Source organism: Xiphias gladius, chromosome 7, assembly GCF_016859285.1.
Source record: "Xiphias gladius isolate SHS-SW01 ecotype Sanya breed wild chromosome 7, ASM1685928v1, whole genome shotgun sequence".
Lineage (NCBI taxonomy): Eukaryota > Metazoa > Chordata > Actinopteri > Istiophoriformes > Xiphiidae > Xiphias > Xiphias gladius.
This window is the reverse complement of record NC_053406.1, coordinates 26,501,563-26,519,469: the sequence shown is the minus strand read 5'-3', so window position 1 is coordinate 26,519,469 and position 17,907 is coordinate 26,501,563. Positions and strand designations below refer to the sequence as shown.

At 42.2% G+C, this 17,907-nt stretch overlaps 1 protein-coding gene across 1 annotated transcript; it reads right to left on the bottom strand.

Annotated features, from left to right (window-relative positions):
- Window positions 1–317: 317 nt before the first annotated feature.
- On the bottom strand, window positions 318–16,131 carry ppp1r14ab (protein phosphatase 1, regulatory (inhibitor) subunit 14Ab). Its single transcript, XM_040130947.1, has 4 exons — window positions 15,925–16,131; window positions 2,302–2,382; window positions 2,188–2,220; window positions 318–1,086 (listed from the first exon to the last, which is right to left on the bottom strand). The coding sequence occupies exons 1-4, from the start codon at window positions 16,129–16,131 to the stop codon at window positions 949–951; spliced, it is 459 nt and encodes a 152-aa protein (XP_039986881.1). The 3' UTR covers window positions 318–948.
- Between the last annotated feature and the right edge of the window lie 1,776 nt (window positions 16,132–17,907).

The following is a 17,907-nucleotide window of genomic DNA, read 5'->3' as shown; positions in this document are numbered from 1 at the left end:
AGATCTCATCTGTTACTGTGGTGAGAACGTCGTGTCTGAAGCAATAAGAAGGTGAAATAAATCAGATCAATCCTGTATGAACAGAAGTCATTCCAAATAATGCGATTTATGCCAAATCATGTATAAACAATACAGGTCATTACATTGGCATCTACAAATGTACAAAGCAGGAGAACCAAGAACCACGAGAGAGACAGGAGAACCAGGAGAACCAGGAACCAGGAGAACCAGAGCCAGGAGAACCAGGCACCAGGACCAGGACCAGGAGAACGTAAAAGCAGGAGCGAGAGGAACAACGGATCCTGAGGGCAGTGTGTGTGTGTGTGTGTGTGTGTGTGTGTATTTGTACTGAAACCAGGAGAACTGCTCCGTCACCTGAGGGAGTTTCAACAGGTTGACTAACACTGATGAGTGTGTGAAAAAAGGCTGGAAATTCAGAGGAGTTTGGTGTGAAACCGGCACATTTGTGACCAAAACAACATAATCGTTTTGCAGACTGATCAGACCTGATAAATACGTCCTATCAGCTCGGAGCTATTTGTGTTTCCAACACATCTGAAGAAGTGTGACGGTCAGACTGATACTGATAAAGAGATTAAAGCGCTGCAACACCTGATACACTTAGTCAAACATCTGATGCTTTATGATTCTTTTCTTTCTGTTTGGGGTCTTCAATAAAATCAGGACAGTTCAGGTGGATTCAGACATTAGGTACGTTTGTTTTATGTTACAGCGCCTCTTGTTAGGAGAAGTGATGCTGGCCGGAGTGGAGGTATATGTGAGTGGAGGGACTCTGGGTATGTTGGATAAATTACGGACAGTTCAGGTGCAATTGTTTTGTAGTCCGGCTCCTCCTGGTCTGGCTGTAGGTGGTGTATAGCAGTGTGTATGTGGGGGGTGATTGTGCCGGGGTTTGAGATCTGGATCAGCCTGGATACGCTCGATGTCTCAGTGCAGCACCTCCCTATTGGCAGATCCGGAGCGGGCGGGGTAGATGTGGAGTTGAGGGAGGTCAATGCCATCGTTGTGCAGATCCTCCTGCTTCTGTAAACCCTGAAGTTTCAACACCAGCTCGCTGATGAACACCTGACAGGTGGAAACACAGGGGAATAATTCAACAGTTTACATGTTAGTGCCCCCTACAGGTTGTATAGGTCATTACAGCCCAAAATGTAAAAGTCTCATCCGCATCTTGAGGTTTTTATGTCTTTAAACTAGTTTAGTAACTCTGGCGGCCCTCATCAGATTCATCAACAGTTTGACACAGCCCCTTATAAATAAATCAGGGTAAATCAAGGTTTGACCAGTGTGGGCGCTACAGAACAAGTGATTACATCTCAAGTTTATCCACGGGGACGTGAATGTTCAGTCAGTCTCATGTTCAGCAGCTGCTGATGCTGCGTTTGTACTGATGGTGGTACTACAGGAACACATGTCCGTAAGTGTCAGAGGAGTTTGCCCTGCAGGGAAACATCAACGTGCTCAGTACGTTTCTTTGCATTCTGCCTGTTTCATGTGCGCAGGTGGAGAGTTTGTGTGGCGTTAGTGGAAAAGTCAGGAGGTTAAATGACTATTCCACCTTGAAATGTAGAAATTTGATGTAAAAACGTATGAACAAAAGAGAAAGTTAATCAGACAAGAAGCCAATCTTTGTTCTGTTTATGCTGAGTTTATCAGGGCTGTTCAATCATTTTATTAACTCCTTATCTTTGCTACAACTTTTTCCAAATGGTATTAGATAAGTGTTCAAGTTTGTTTATGAAATTTCAACTCTAAAATACTGCTGAATTGAATATCATCATACTCACAATCACACTATAAAAATGATATCATTGTCATTGTTATTGTCTGCAAACCAAACACTAATTAACAGTTTTACGGCTTTCATTTCTTCAAGTCACTTGGTCAGACTCTGATCCACAGACTGATGGACACAGGTCAGACCTGGAATTACAGAGTGAGGAGCAGAGTCGGTAAAAAGGGGTTGTGTTGTTTATATTCCTCAGTCTGGATGAAGCCGTTAACATTTCTGTGGCACAGAAAGACGACATCCACTTTTTCAACCCTGACTATAAAACTCCAATTGGTCGTCAGTGAACACCTTAGACCTGTTTGAATCATTGAAGATAAATCAGAGATGTGGACGACGGTCAGGAGGTGTGGAGGCAGCTGCTCTTTGGATTTTACCTCTGTGCTGTTGTTACAGGAATGAAGGATGTCCTGTAAACATAGAGAACAAAACACATGAGAGACAGTCAGGACGACTGACATGTTCACATATTATTATAATATTATAGTTACCTGCAGTCTGTGTGTCCTCTCCTCATCTGTCTTCAGGTCCAGCAGTTCATCAATGTTCACCTCCTCTGGCATCTCCTCCTCCTGAACAACATCAGAGACGTTTCTTATCAGTTTTACTTCCAAACTTTCATAGATCATTTTTTGTAAACCCAAATTTCTGCTGCTGCAAAACCTCAGCTGCAGGTTGTTGTTTAGGGATTGTATTACACACTGCAGCCTGCAGGGGGCGCTGTCACGAAAGGACGTTACACTCAACCATCAATCAACTAATCTTTTTAGCTCCAGGGCAAAACTGTTGGCAAGAGAGTGCATCCATTGTCGCATGCTCATGTGCAGGCATCTGAGAATTAGGAGAAAACAGCGGGGCAAAGTATGAAAATGGCGTGAAAATGGCAATACTGATACTAATACTGATGTTCATCCATCCGTCCATTTTCTGGCGCTTATCCAGGGTTCGGTCGCCGTGTCAGCAGGTTAAGCCAGGCCGGCCAGACGTCCCTCTCCCCGGCATCATTTTCCAGCTCCTCCTGGGGGATCCCAAGGTGTTCCCAGGCCAGATCAGATATATAATCTCTCCAGCGTCTACCCCGGGGTCTCCTACCTGCAGGACAAGCCAGGAAGACCTCCAGTGGAAGGTGCCTAAGAGGCATCCTATTCAGATGACCGAACCACCTCAACAGGCTCCTTTAGACATGAAGGAGCAGCAGCTCTACTCCGAGCTCCGTCCGGATCACTAATACTAATATCTTAATACTAACATACTTTGGACAGAAAACCTTCAACTGATGAAAAAAGCTTTTAAACAACAACATGGTGCAGAGGAGGCGAAAACAGCTGCTTTCTTCTGTGTCCTCAGGCCACATGACCTTTCTAAATGCCAAACATGCACATAGTAACACACACAGTGACACACACAGAGGATTTATTTCCATTTATTTTCCTCCATTACTGTTTCCTGCTATTTCAGTTGTTACTGCCCATATATGGTCATCAACCAGTCACAGAGCAAACCAGTTCACTGTGTGTGTGTGACACACAGAGAAACTAAAGGACTAGTTCAGCTCAAACGGTGACCTATTGATCAGCTAATGATCAATAATCAGTTTTCAACCGTCTGAGCTCATATGATGTCATGTCTGCCAGCACCCAATCAGATTGCTGCAATTTAGTTCCCTGCTCTTCATAGCTTCATCACGTCTCTGCTGCTTAGATTACTTTAAGAAAATTCATGTTTGAACAAAACCGAAAAAAATTACGATATTTGGATTATTGACAAATCAGAGTAACTAATAATTATCAGGAATCAGTAGTTACCACAAACAGTACTGAATGACACGACATCACAGCCTGTTGTGCTCATATCAGGGCATCAGTGAATGTAGTTCCAAGGAAACAAGGGCACACGCCTCACAGATCTTTCTAGTTTACTGTGTGAACTCGTGGGAAACGGTGCAGTGTTTACACTGTTTCCAAACTGAATGAGTATGTAGCAGCCGGCCAAAGAAAACGGCAGACTGCTCCTTTACTGCACAGCCGCGGCGAGGGTGATAACTGCTGACACCTGTGAGGGAGTGTGCGTGAGAGGAAAGACACATTGCAAGGAAGATGACGTGACTTTAAAGCCAGTGTTGGAACCAAATCTAAACCACAAGACGAGCAAATTTAAATCCACTGTGATTCTGGCTTACATTGAGTCATAGCAAACCTTTAGTGGAGTGAGGAATCCCTGTGCTGCATCAGACTGACTGACTGACTTGTTGCTGGCAAGCACCAAGAGCAGGTTTGGCTCCTGTGATGTTTGTTGGAACTGCTCATCACCTGGAGAATCGTAGCATTGGATCATCTGACTGAATTTGGTGACACTCTTGGCGTCTAATGCTGGTGACTGTCTTCTTTAAAATCTCTCAACTGCCAACTAAGAAATAATCTTTTCTTTTCTTTTTCATCATTACCCCTCTGTTGGACATTAACTCTCTCCCAGCCTGGACTGTCCCCTCTCTTCAATACACAATCCAGTCTCATCAATTTGAAACTGAATTCCCCATAAACACAAACTCCCACATACAAAGCCTCCAGTTACATTGGTAACTCTGTTTTGGGACATTTGGACAATTGACAGTTTAGGAATCTGTGATATAACTGAGGACTGCATAAGAATAAGTGATGGGAGTTTGTAAATCTTTGTTTTGACAAAATGTTTTCCTTTATCTTTATGAAATATGATGAAATGTGAATGAAGAGTGTACAGAAGTGGTTTTGAAATGGAACAATTTTAAAAAAGATTTATCGATTTATCTGCTGTCGCCTCCTCCGTCTCCGACACTAAGGTCGCTCCCCTCTTCGGCTCTGGCAAACCAATCATTGCCGGTTGACATAAAACGCATCGCTACTGGTGTCCTAGCGCGGGAATGTCGCCACAGGCACCGGATTTAAAACTCCGGTCTACTGAGAACTACAGAGAGATTTACCTAGTGCCGATAGGCTTAATCAGCATTGTGTGAACTCGTTCGGCAAAGGCTTGAATGTAACGGACGTTCATTTCTATGTAAAAATCCTGCACTCCAGCTTTAAGTAAGAGTTTGAATATTTGCATTGCAGTATTGCAGCTTTTACCTATATTACAGATCCAAATTCTTCTTCCACCACAGCTCCTGCAGGAAATGTTCCCAGGTTTGGGCAGTTATGAGAGAAAACAAAGATCTAATATTATTTTCTTATTGGCTTATTTACTTTTTATGACCTGGGTTTATTAATTAAGTTTGAAGTGAACTGGACTTAAAACTGTTGACATTAAAAATATTCTTTATGGCTTTTTTATTCCTGTTGAAGTTCTTGTTGGACTATAAATGTACAAGCTGTCCAGCCTCAGAGGAACTAAAACTATGAACCAAACAACAAAATATCAAACTAAATAATACAATTTTAGACTTTCTTTTTTAAAATAATTTTTTAAAATAAAATCTAAAATGAAATATTTCAGTTAATACCTGTCAAACTGATGTTAATAAAATCAATAAAAAGACACGTAATGAATCAAACACACGACAACATATGATATATAACTATAAATATAAATAAGTAAATATGAAGCAAATTAACTCATCAGTAGCCTTAAATATTAAAACACAAAATACATGAAATATTCAAACTAAAATAAAAAGACGTGTTTAATTACTTATAATAATAATTCCTATGTAAAGTGTTTGTGTTTTCTTGTGACATTTAAACTCCCAGCAAACTCCCCCACCCAACTAACAGGCGCACACACACACACACACACACACACACACACACACACACACACAATATAATCAATATAATCAATATCTCTAATAGCTGTTAGAAGCATCCTCACTTCTCCTCTTTTGTCCTCCGTTCTCCTCTCCTCTGTTTTCCTTTCTTCAACTGAACCTTACTGGATATAGAAGTATATTTTCTATATTTACTGTATTTTCTGTATTTAATGTATATCACCCAGTCATTTTACATTTAATGGAAACTTATAAATAAACAAATAACAAGCGTGGGTCAAACCCAGCATTCGGCCGGTCCATGTATGGTCAATGTGCAAAATTGAGGATGTAGTTGAAAACTGTTGTTGAACTGCTCTAAACAATTACTTCCAATAGAAAGTAGCTAAAACCTGCTTGAACATTCGCCGTCGCTGCTAGATGATGTAATACGCTAACCAGCATATTCCTGATGTCATCACGTCGTATTTGGATTCTGCCTAGTGTCGGCCGGTTTCAGCCCTTTATCTGTCTGCTTCTCTCCTGCTCTCTGTGCTCACATATACAGTATTTTAATACGTCTGAATTCCCAATAAAGCTGTTTTCATCTACATGTTTTTGTGTTTCTGTTGTCAGAAAACGGAACAAGCATGAAATAGTGACTCAAACGTGGCCCCTTAAAACTTCCCGTTAACCAGCAGTCACTTCCAAGACATTTCCAAGCTGCTGCTCTGCTGCTAAAATGCTGATTTTACAACATCGACGTCGTCTGACAGAATCACCAGACAGATCAGTTAAAGACGACGGCTGAGCTCTGATTTCAGGTGTATTTACCTGTAAAATGATCAGTCGGAGAGAAAGTTAGAAGCTCATTCACCTCTGTCTCAGCTGCCATGTGGTCAATTGAATGAGACACAAAGAGGGGTGCGCCTATGGAGGGAAAGCCAGACCTCACGCTCGTGGGGGTAATAACAGATCTGCGGCCTTTCAGATGTTCATATTAAACTGTCAAATCAGAGCATGTATGAACATATTTCATTACACAACACTTGAGTGAATTATCCTAATGTTATAAACACCTGAAGCATTAAACTGCTCCCGTGTAAACATGCTGAATGTGTGTGAAAACTCTGAAACATCTGACCTCTGACCTCAGCAGCACTATTGTTGACTTTCTCATGAGACTGAACCAATGATCTGCTCAAAATCATAATCAAATTACCTGCTAAAGAAATTAAAGGAACATTCCAACATTTCAGAGTCAGACGCTATGATGGACATCAAAAACCTTTTTACTGAAATAACCCAAGTGTGTGTGTGTGTGTCCAGATGGGGTCTGCGACAGGAAATGAACCACGGGCGCAGATCTGATTATCTATTTATCACCAAACACACGCAGCAACCACGCCTTCTCACACACACACACACACACACACACACACACACACACACACACACACCATTGAGTTCCATTCATTGTGGACAGCCAAACCCAAACCTCAGAAATGACATTCTGCATCATTAGGACTGGCCTTTGGTCCCCATGATGCTACTGGTCCTGACAAGGTCGGGGTTTATACCAGAAAAGGTTCCAAAGAGGTAACAGAAACACACAAATGCACTTGGACACACATACAGTCAATATACCTGATTAATATCAGGGGACAAATTACTTTCTCTCTCTTCTCCCTTAGATGAATCTAATATACATTGATGCAGTTGGTGTCTGTGTTTTGTGTGTGTGCGTGTGTGTGTGTGTGTGTACCCAAACACAAAGACAAACCACCCCTCCCCCCATCATTCATCTAAAACTCCCTCTAATGCAGCTTTTAGTGTCTTCTGACACGTCAATAACTCCACCCACCCTGGAGGTTCAGACCGCTAAATCAGGCCCACTCAGCAGGGTTTAAAGACACTTCAGGAAACAGATGGATAGATGAATGAATGGAAGCAGACAGACCGATGGAGGGATGAAATGGGTGTGTGTGCTCCTCAGCTTTCCGGTCAGAGCAGCAGAAAGTCTCAGTTACAGCAGTATCATCACTGTGCACTGTGGCCTTTAGCCTCTCCCTGCTCTGTTCAATGGCAGTCTGTTGTTTACATGTTCGTAGCAGCAGAATACGAAGTCTGGGTCTGTACTTATCAAACTGCTAAAAAGGAAATTTTGGATGTACTGTCACAGTTTAGTTTGTTCTGGATCCAACCTCAGACACAAGAGACAGGTGAGGCGGTGAAGTTGCTCTTAATAATCAGGCTTACAGGTTGACGAGTTGAACAGGTTGGCAGTCAGGCACAGAAAAAAAACACACAGGTAGCAGGTACTCGAGAAGCACTCTGGAACATCACAGGACACAAAAGCAGGCAACAGGAGAATACACGTACGAGGAACACGAGCGGGAACAAAGCAGACGACAGAAAGAAGAGTGAGGGGAACATAGAGACTAAACGCACAAGGAAGGCAAAGGTAATTGGGAACAGGTGAAACTAATCAGGGAGGGGCAGCGAATCACAAAGGCAAAACACACAAGGGGAGGGAGCAAAACCACCAACAGACACGCAAGGTAAGACATTTCAAAATAAAACAGGAAACAGTGTAAGAGTCTGGGCAGGAATTCACAAAGAGGGGCAGATCATGACATTTACCTACTGTCAGTGAACGTAAAAGCAAAAGTGCTTCATTATCCAGCAGAAATCCTGTTCAAATTGTCCACTTACATTTGGATACCTATTCTTGGATGAGTATACATGTGTTTGCCTTCTGTCTTTGTCCATTTTGACTCTGATGAAGACACAGTAGTGTTGACACCTTGGTCTGTTTGTATTGTTAAAGGCTCCAGTCCCTTTTTGGCTGGACTGCAATAGCGGGGCCAGCACTGCAAACGCAAATGTATGTGACTGAGTGAGTGAGTGAGTGAGTGAGTGAGTGATGAAGTTACACCAAGTGTTGAAGGTTCCCCATTGGCCGCTGCTCTTTCAAAAGGAACTGACGCAAACAGTTTCTATTGCGTCATCAGGCAGTGTTGCCAACTTAACGACTTTGTCGCTAGATTTACATACTTTTCAGACCCTTTAGTGACTTTTCTTCAGAAAAGCATCTAGCGACAAATCTTGCGACTTTTTGGACAAACCTTAGCTACTTTCCGTAGCAGAGAGTTGCCAGTGTTGCCCTGCAAAGTGACTGCTGGTTAACATGTAGCCTTAATGGGCCGCGTTTCAGTCACTATTCCATACTTGTTCCATTGTCTGACAACAGAAACAGAAAAACATGTAAATGTGAACAGCTTTATTGGGAATTCACAACATCTGTATGGCTCCAATGGTTGTAAAATCCGGAACAGAATTTAAAATCCTCCTCCTCACCTACAAAGACCTTAATGGTCAGACACCATCATTTTTATAGAGCTCATAGAACCCTATTACCCCACTAGAACACTGCTCTCCCAGTACGCAGGCTTACTTGTGGTTCCTAGAGTCCTCAAAAGTAGAATGGAAGGCAGAGCCTTCAGTTACCAGGCTCCTCTACTGTGGAACCTTCTTCCAGTTTGGGTCCAGGAGGCAGACGCCCTCTCCACGGTTAAGAGTGGGCTTAAAATGTTCCTATTTGATAAAGCTTATAGTCAGGACTGGCTCAGGTGAGCCCTGAACCATCCCCTAGTTCTGCTGCTATAGGTCTAGACTGTCAGGGGACTTCCCATGATGCACCGAACTCCTCTCTCCTCCTCTTCCTCTCCATCTGTACGCATTTATATGGCATCAATACTTGTTACTAACTCGGCTTCTTCTCTCTCCCGTAGTTTTGTGCTATTTTGTCTCTCTCCTCTCTCTTCCTGTCGCTTTCTGAGGGTATTTCTGCCCCTGGTGCTGCAGAGTCTGGATCTCTGACTGCAAACCCAACACCAACTGCTTCAGTTATTATTATTATTATTATTATTATTATTATTATTATTATTATTATACATCTTTATGTGGAACCCGCATTGTGCTGTTCTCTTTCCTCCTTCTCTCCAAAAGGATCAATATACTATTTTGCCAAAAAAGAACAATAAAACAAAGCCAAGATTGATATACACACACATATATACATATATATTTATGCGTGTGTGTGTAGGTCATTCACTGGCATGTTGAAATATATTGGGCAGCGAGATTTGCCCTGTCTCCTTCTCCTGGGAGTGTTTTTAATTTTGAGATGTCATTTAGCTCAGTGAAATTTGGAATTACGGAGTTGAATTGGTTAAAGTAAATGTTCCTTATTTCATTGAATGATTTACATTTTAGGAGGAAGTCCATCTCTGTCTCAACCTCAATTGTGGAACAGTGACCACATGTTCTGTCTTCTTTTGGTTGCCATGATTTTTTGTGTCTTCCTTGTTCGATTGCCAGGTTGTGGTCACTGAGCCTATACTTGGTCAGGATCTGCTTTTGCTTTCTATCCCTGATAGTTAATTCAATTCAATTCAATTCAATTTCATTTATATACCGCCACATTCTAACAGAGGTTATCTCAGGGCACTTTTCATGTAGAGCAGGTCTAGACCAGACTCTTTATAGTTATATTTACAGAGACCCAACATTCCCCCACGAGCAAGCACTTGGTGACAAAAACTCCCTTTAACAGGTAGAAACCTTGAACAGAATCCAGCTCAGGGTGGGCGGCCATCTGCCTCGATCGGCCGGGTTGCGACAGAAAGAGAGAGAGAGAGAGAGATGGGGGGGGGGCGTGACGACATAGCACAGTACAGGTATAACATAAAAAAGTATAACAATAATGAGACTAATAATAAAACTAATAATTATAATAATAGGGTGAATAATAATACTAATAAAACTAAATATAACAATACTAATGATAATCATAATAATTGCAGCAGTTGGTGTTGAGCAGGATCATGGGGGCAGTAGGTGGTTTACATTCACAGATCCAGACTCTGCAGCACCAGGCAGTCTAGACCTATAGCAGCAGAACTAGGGGATGGCTCAGGGCTCACCTGAGCCAGTCCTGACTATAAGCTTTATCAAATAGGAACATTTTAAGCCCACTCTTAACCGTGGAGAGGGTGTCTGCCTCCTGGACCCAAACTGGAAGAAGGTTCCACAGTAGAGGAGCCTGGTAACTGAAGGCTCTGCCTCCCAGTCTACTTTTGGAGACTCTAGGAACCACAAGCAAGCCTGCGTACTGGGAGAGTAGTGTTCTAGTGGGGTAATAGGGTTCGATGAGCTCTTTCAGATATGATGGTGCCTGACCATTGAGGGCTTTGTAGGTGCGGAGGAGGACTTTAAATTCTATTCTGGATTTTACAGGGAGCCGATGCAGAGAAGCAAACACGGGAGAAATGTGATCTCTTTTCCTAGTTCCTGTCAGTACTGGCGTTGTAGCATTCTGGATCAGCTGGAGAGTATTTAGAGAGTTGTTGGGACAGCCTGATAATAAGGAGTTGCAATAATCCAACCTAGAAGTAACTGAAGCTGTTTTATGTGGGGGTTAAAGGACATGTCCTGATCAAAGAAACTTAGAGATTCCTAACAGCGATGTTGGAGGCCAGGGCAGTGCCATCTAGAGTAACTATATCATTAGATAATGTGTTTTTGAGGTGTTGGGGGCCAAGCACAATACCTTCATTTTTGTCTGAGTTTAAAAGCAGAGAGTTGCTGGTTATCCAGGTCTTTATGTCCTTAAGGCATGCTTGAAGTTTAGCTAACTGATTGTTTTCACCGGGCTTCATTGACACATAGAACTGGGTATCATCTGCATAACAATGGTAGTTTATGGAGTTTTTAATTAATAATATTGACTAAAGCAAGCATATATAAGGTGAATTGAACTGGTCCAAGCACAAAACCTTGTAGAACTCCATTACTGAGTTAAGAGATATTCTGCCAGTTCATCATCTCTGTTAATGGACAGATAACATTCTGATCTACTTTGGCTTTTAGTTTCTTCTTTCCAGTGTTTCAAACATGTTTCTTTACAGTGTGTTACAATTTGGTTGACTCCGATTGGTGTTTGGAAAGCAGTGTTGTTGTGAGACTGGTCAGTGTGTGTTTGAGAGGGGGCAGTAAGTCTCAGCACCAGCTGACATAGTGAACTCTATTCTGGGCTCAGCTCACTGGTTTGGAGGACTTTGGAATGGAGGGTGTCTAGGGGCCTGGATCTAAGGTGCTTAAAAAATGTGAGTGCTCTCTTTTGAATGTTAATCATCAGTGGGTATCTGCCTGATTCTGCTCATATTTTCCTTTGTACGTGTGTCTACAGAATTCTGCATGTAAAAATTCTGTTAGGTGTTTATCCAACAGGTGCAGCTACGGTGACTGATTGGACCCCATACTTCACTACTATGTAACACCATGGGCTTGAACACTATCAAGTATTTTAAAACTTTTAGTGCATTCACTGCCACGTTGAAACTTCCTAATACTGTTATGGTTCTCTCTCTCTCTCTCTCTCTCCCCCTCTCTCTTTCTCTCTCAACCCAACCAATAAGTAAAATTAAATTCACTTGACTTGACTTGACTATGTTTACATGCGCACTATGTTCCATGTTTGAGTCTGAACCTGGTTTTGATCAATTAAGAGATGTAGGATCCTATTTTAACAGTGAAAGCTCATCTTGGTCTCACAGACTGTGTGGGCGTCTTCACCTGCGGAACGGCTGGCTGAGGTGGAGTATAGGTGGGAGGGTGTGATGATTAATACAATCACTTTCAGCCATCACAGCAGAGCCAATCACAGCGATGCAAGTCAATAGCTCAACAAATGAAAGGGGCTTCTTCAGGAAATCATACTGTCGCCTAGATATTGCAGAGCGGTACAACAAGAAAACATCAGTCCGATGCTGTCTCAGTTTTATCTCTACTGAATCTCACATCATGAACACTCACATCATACCGTAAAATGTGACACGGCAGCCTCCAGGAATATAACATTAAACGGTGACTTTGCTCAAAGTAAAATTGGAAAGGAGGCTGAGACACAGGATTTATGAACCACTGTAATCTGATGTCTCCCACGTAAACAGACCATAAAATACAGAATACACAGAGTCATAAGAGACTAGTCTGATATGTGTAGTGTTGTTCGGGTTTACTTCGTAGCAGCCTGGTGTCATTTACATGTGCTTTAATAAACTTAAACACAGTGGACAGCTGCGTGACGTCGCTGCCCTCTGAGGCGACATTTCTCCTATCAGAGGCTGCAGATTTGTCAACATTTGTCCAGCTGCCTTCAGATGCTGCAGGGATTTGATGAACTGAAGGAGAAGCTTTTCATACAGTATCAAGAAGCCGATACTGTAACAATCACTTAGATTAATGCAGACTGATTCACCAACGTTCTTGCTTTAAACACAGTAAACACTATTTTTTTTATGTTGATTTAAACGTCTCTACCTGCAGGGAACGATTAATCAAAATGGTTTATTCACATTATAAGCAGTGTTCTATCATTGCTGCAGCCACCAAAGTGGCAGTCAATCTGATTGACATTGCTCCAGATACTTTTCTCAGCGCAAAGTCTAAGACACAATTTTCACCAAGATACCGACAACTCACTTTTTGCTGCACTTGGCACCAAAATACCACAGAGATACACAAAGCGAATTACAAGGTCGGGAAAATACCGAACTGTTGGAACACTGCTTGCTCTGGTCTTCGCACCGCCACAAAAATAGGGCCTGTAATGTCTACACGGTTATTCGTGGTTTTAAGTATGTTCAGACAAGAAGTGAAGTGAACTCTGGGCTTTTTCAACAATTTGTTGTCTTACCTTCAGCCTCGGACTGATTTCAGAAGAGAAACTCATTTCACTTCAGTCTCAGATTCGTAAAACTAGCTTCATAAAGCTCTGAGATAAAGGTTATTGAAACATTTGAAGACGTCACCTGGGACTTTAAGAAACTGTGATGGTCATTTTCCACTATTTTGTAGACCAAACAATTAATCAATTAATTCTGAAAATGTAGATTAATCAATGATGAAAACAATTTTAAGTTGCAGAACTAATTTGTGAAGGGTTAGTATTATTAGTCTTATTACTTTCATTTCTGTATAGACTACATTACCTGAACAGGTGAGGGTGAACCACTTTAGTTCATTTACCTGAGTGCTTACTCCTCTGCTCATGTAAACAGCAGTAACAGAAGACAGGAGTGGGATTCATCCTCTGCCAACCGAGATTGAGCTGATGAAGCAGCTGTCCAAATGACAGACTGAGATTAGAAACCTGGATCAGGTATCCTGAGGCTGGATGACTAAAACCGTACACACCAAAACAGAAATATGCAGACAGCTTCTTTCCATCAGATTTATAAAGCTATATGTTTACATGGTTTGTCTTATACATTGCAACGCAAGGTTCATTTCATCTCCTACAGTTGGACAGAAATGATGTAGAAATGCCCTGAACCACCTGTTTGTAGAAAAACTTCTGTCTGCTCCACCATCATTAGACATGCCAGTGAAGAACAGGCCTGATTTCACAGGCCGTGTCACATCAACAGCGCTGTTACACACAGCGATGGGTATCCAGGTGCCCGCACCATTACTTCATCACAAGTGTCTGAACCATAATCAGCAGTTATTATCAGTGTGAAATGCCAGAAACATGGTCAGTGATTCAGCTTATAGCACACAATAAAGGATCAGATGAAAAGAACACAAAGCGATGCCTCCATTGTAAAAAAAAAAAAAAAGGAATTTGACACAAGTAATGAATCAAAATGAAGTTTATACATTTCACAGATTGCTGAAACTAGCACACAACCTATATAACGCTTTATTGTTCAGATTCAGTCTCTGTGGTTATTTTTCATCACCACCTCATCAGGTTTCTCAAAACCAAGATCTGGTGTTTACATGCACAAAAACATTATGTGGATACTAAGTCAGACACAGTCGGTGACTCCGTTTCTACGGACTGGTCCGAAGCCAGTTTAAACAGTTTAAATGAACTGAGACAATCCTCCAATCAGTGTGGTAGTGTTCACACACACACACACACACACACACACACACACACACACACACACACACACACACACACACACACCGTAACACACAGCAACGCACAGACACACTCTTTCCCCTGCAGCACTTTTCATGCTGTCAGCTCTTGTTACGTCTTCAGACTCTTCCTCTGCTCCACCTTTAAATCTCCAGTCGCATGTCTCTGACTGTTTCTACTGAACCTTCACATCCTCTCCTCCTTATTATAACAGATACTGGGAGGAATCGAATCTGACCAGTAACCTCCCAGTAACATCGCACACTAATTTTTTTCTGATAAACAACCAACAATAGCACTGTTCCAGAGCTCTGCAACACCCATCTGGTCTTAATAATAAATAATAATAATAATAATATAATGTTATATATTGTGCCAATTTGGGTCATTTTAATGGTAATATATACTAATGCAATTACTTAACTCTTAATATAGTTACTTAAGTGTTTAATGAGACACTTTTAGAAGATTACTTTAAAAAATAAATCTCATTAAACCCTGGTACAGCAGGATGATCTGCCCTCAGATCAGCCCAGAGCTAACATCCAGTTTACTGCAGGACACTAAACTAAAAAGACGTGACGCTCTACGACAGACCGTCACACGTTTGTATGTTCGTATGTTCATATGTTAATGTGTTTATATGTTCATACATCCAAAGACACATAGAACAACTACACTGTTTGTAGTTGTTTTATGTCTCTTTCGGTCTGGGGTTCCTATATAGAAATTGTGGGGGGCCTTTTACCTGCCTGTCCCGAGGGGCCCATGTTCTCATAATCCATGTCCTGCAGGACCCTGATCCTGATTATGCAGGACCCCGATCCTGATCCTGCAGGACCCTGATCCTGCTGCTGCCCTGCAGTCTGACTTCTGCTCCAGCTGTTAATTTAATTGTTTAAGATGTTATTGAGTCACACTAATCAAGAATACTCTGATCCTAGGTCAGTTACAAGCACCAGTAGTATTTGTAGTAGTAATGTTGGTATAAAATACTAGTAACAGTAGGTCTAATAGTTGTGTATTGTAGCCTTGAATCAAAAGTACTGCAGTACCACCAACGGCAGCAGCACTGGAGTACTTAGCGCTTGCAGTATTTTGGCAGTACTCACTTGGCTCCTGACCTGCGGTTTATGCGATCTGATGATACTTTGAGTTTCAGCCTCAGCAGCAGCATTAGACTTTACTGTATAGACTGTAAATAGCAGTAGTCCCTGTAGTATTGTTTGCTGCAGTACTGTAGTATTCGGTACAAACTACCCTACTGGGCCCTTACCTTCATGTTATCATACGTCCAGTCTGAGCAGCAGCAGTCAAGTGCTTTCAGTTGAACTCTCAGTGGTATTGTTTGCAGTAGCAGTTGAAGTATTTTTGCAGTGGCACTGCGGTACTCACCCGGCCCCCGTAGAGCTCGTCCAGTCCACAGTCGATCCACTTCTCCACGTCCAGCCTCCTCTGCAGTTCTTTCCGGTTGTATTTGACGGTAACTCGGGCCTGTCTCCGCTGCAGACTCTGACCCGGATCCCGCCCGCCGCCGGAGCGACTCGGTGACTGATTACCACACACCTTATTCACCCGCCGCCCCACCCGGTTAGCCGCCATCTGGACCGAACAGACCCGGACCGGGATAGAGACTCCAACAAAGAGACTCCGAAAAAAATACCAAAATATGATGAAAATATTCAAGACTCTGGTTTATGAAATTTACACGGTTTTTAATGAAAGACAAAATATAAGAAAAGAAAAAAAGAGACCCGCTATAGTCAGAGGGGGAAACAGCAATAATGATGATGATGATGATAATAATAATAATAATAATAATAATAATAATAATAATAATAAAATCCCAATTTCTCTCGTTTCTTTAAAAACGTGATGCTGCTGTAGATCTCTGTTTTATTTTTAAATAGTTAACGAATCCACTGAAGCGATGGAAAAACTGTGTAAAAATAGAAGCCAACAGAGAAATAGAGTCTGGTCGGGGAACCGGAGGACTGTCGGTGATGCGCGTGCAGACTAACACCGACAAGAACGGAGCAAGGGTGCTGTGGTGGCGTTCACGTGCTGTCGGGATTATCACATTCAGACAGGCCGGGACGGATGAACCATGTGCTCTGCTTGCGATTTAAAGAGTAATGGGTCCTGCCGACATCTAGTCACGTCAGTATTACATTCACTTCTGCAGAAACATTATACTGTTATTTTTCATTATAGTAACAAAACATTATTTTAATCAATATTGTGTATTTTATAACTGATATTTGTCAAGTTTTTTACAATTTGGCATCAAAGAACAGCCTCCGCTTCTTTTCCAATATGACACCACACGTCTGTTGTGACAGGGGATCCTCTCCGCAGCTGCTCAACATCACAGAAATCGTGCGTTGTTTTTGGTTCGGTCTGGTTGTGCATTTTACGAGCAGACCTTAAATGCATGAGAGCACAAGAGGACTCTGCTGGGTCCTAGCGCCCCCGGACACAGGGCAGCTGTAGGAGCTGACAAAGAGCGGAGCAGCTGCGGCACCTGCCGGCGAACAAGTGAACTGCACGTGTGTCCCAGTAAGAAGCAGTGAGGAAAACAAGACTGTGTCATTATTGGTTATCTGACACGAGACGTGAGCCGAGCTGATCAACCGTGGCGTAATAGTGATGTCATCATGAGGTAACTGAGGTCCGCGCTGGTCCGCGAAAACCAGAATCCTCCCGATCCGTCTCAGCCTCAGGCGACTCGTCCGTCGGCCTCTGAGCGACTGTCACGGAGACAAATTAAAAACACGATGCTCAGGGAGAAGGTTCAGCTTCTTTCGCCCTGTGTGCGATGTGAGGGACAGTGAGGTCTCCGCTGATGGACACAGGCCAGAGACTCAGGTTTAATGTACCACAGAATTAATGAGAGAGGCGGAGGTGAACCCAGAATCCCTGATCTGGACCAAAAGACTGTTCGCAACTTCAAGACTAGTGCAAAGCTATAACAGGATGAAACAGCTCATGAGTCATGATGCATAAAAACATCTACACATGTCCAGATACACTGATCCCTGATCAGTCCTGATCAGCTGAACTCTTAAAATAGTTTCTAATATTTGAATGTTTTTACTGTTTCATGATCAGCACCAAGAAGGATTTCTGTCTAAAATATGCACTTGCAAACCAAAGTACATCATCTGACTGAAATGAATCAAAAACCTAACACACACACACACACACACACACACACACACACACACACACACACACACACACCTCTTCCTCGTCAGTTCTAACGACGCATAAAAACTCTAAAAATTAGGAATTACAGAATTCGTTTTTTAAAGTGTATTGCTATTTTTTAATTTTATGCTTTCTTATTATTTTGTTTGTTTTATTTTCTCATGTATA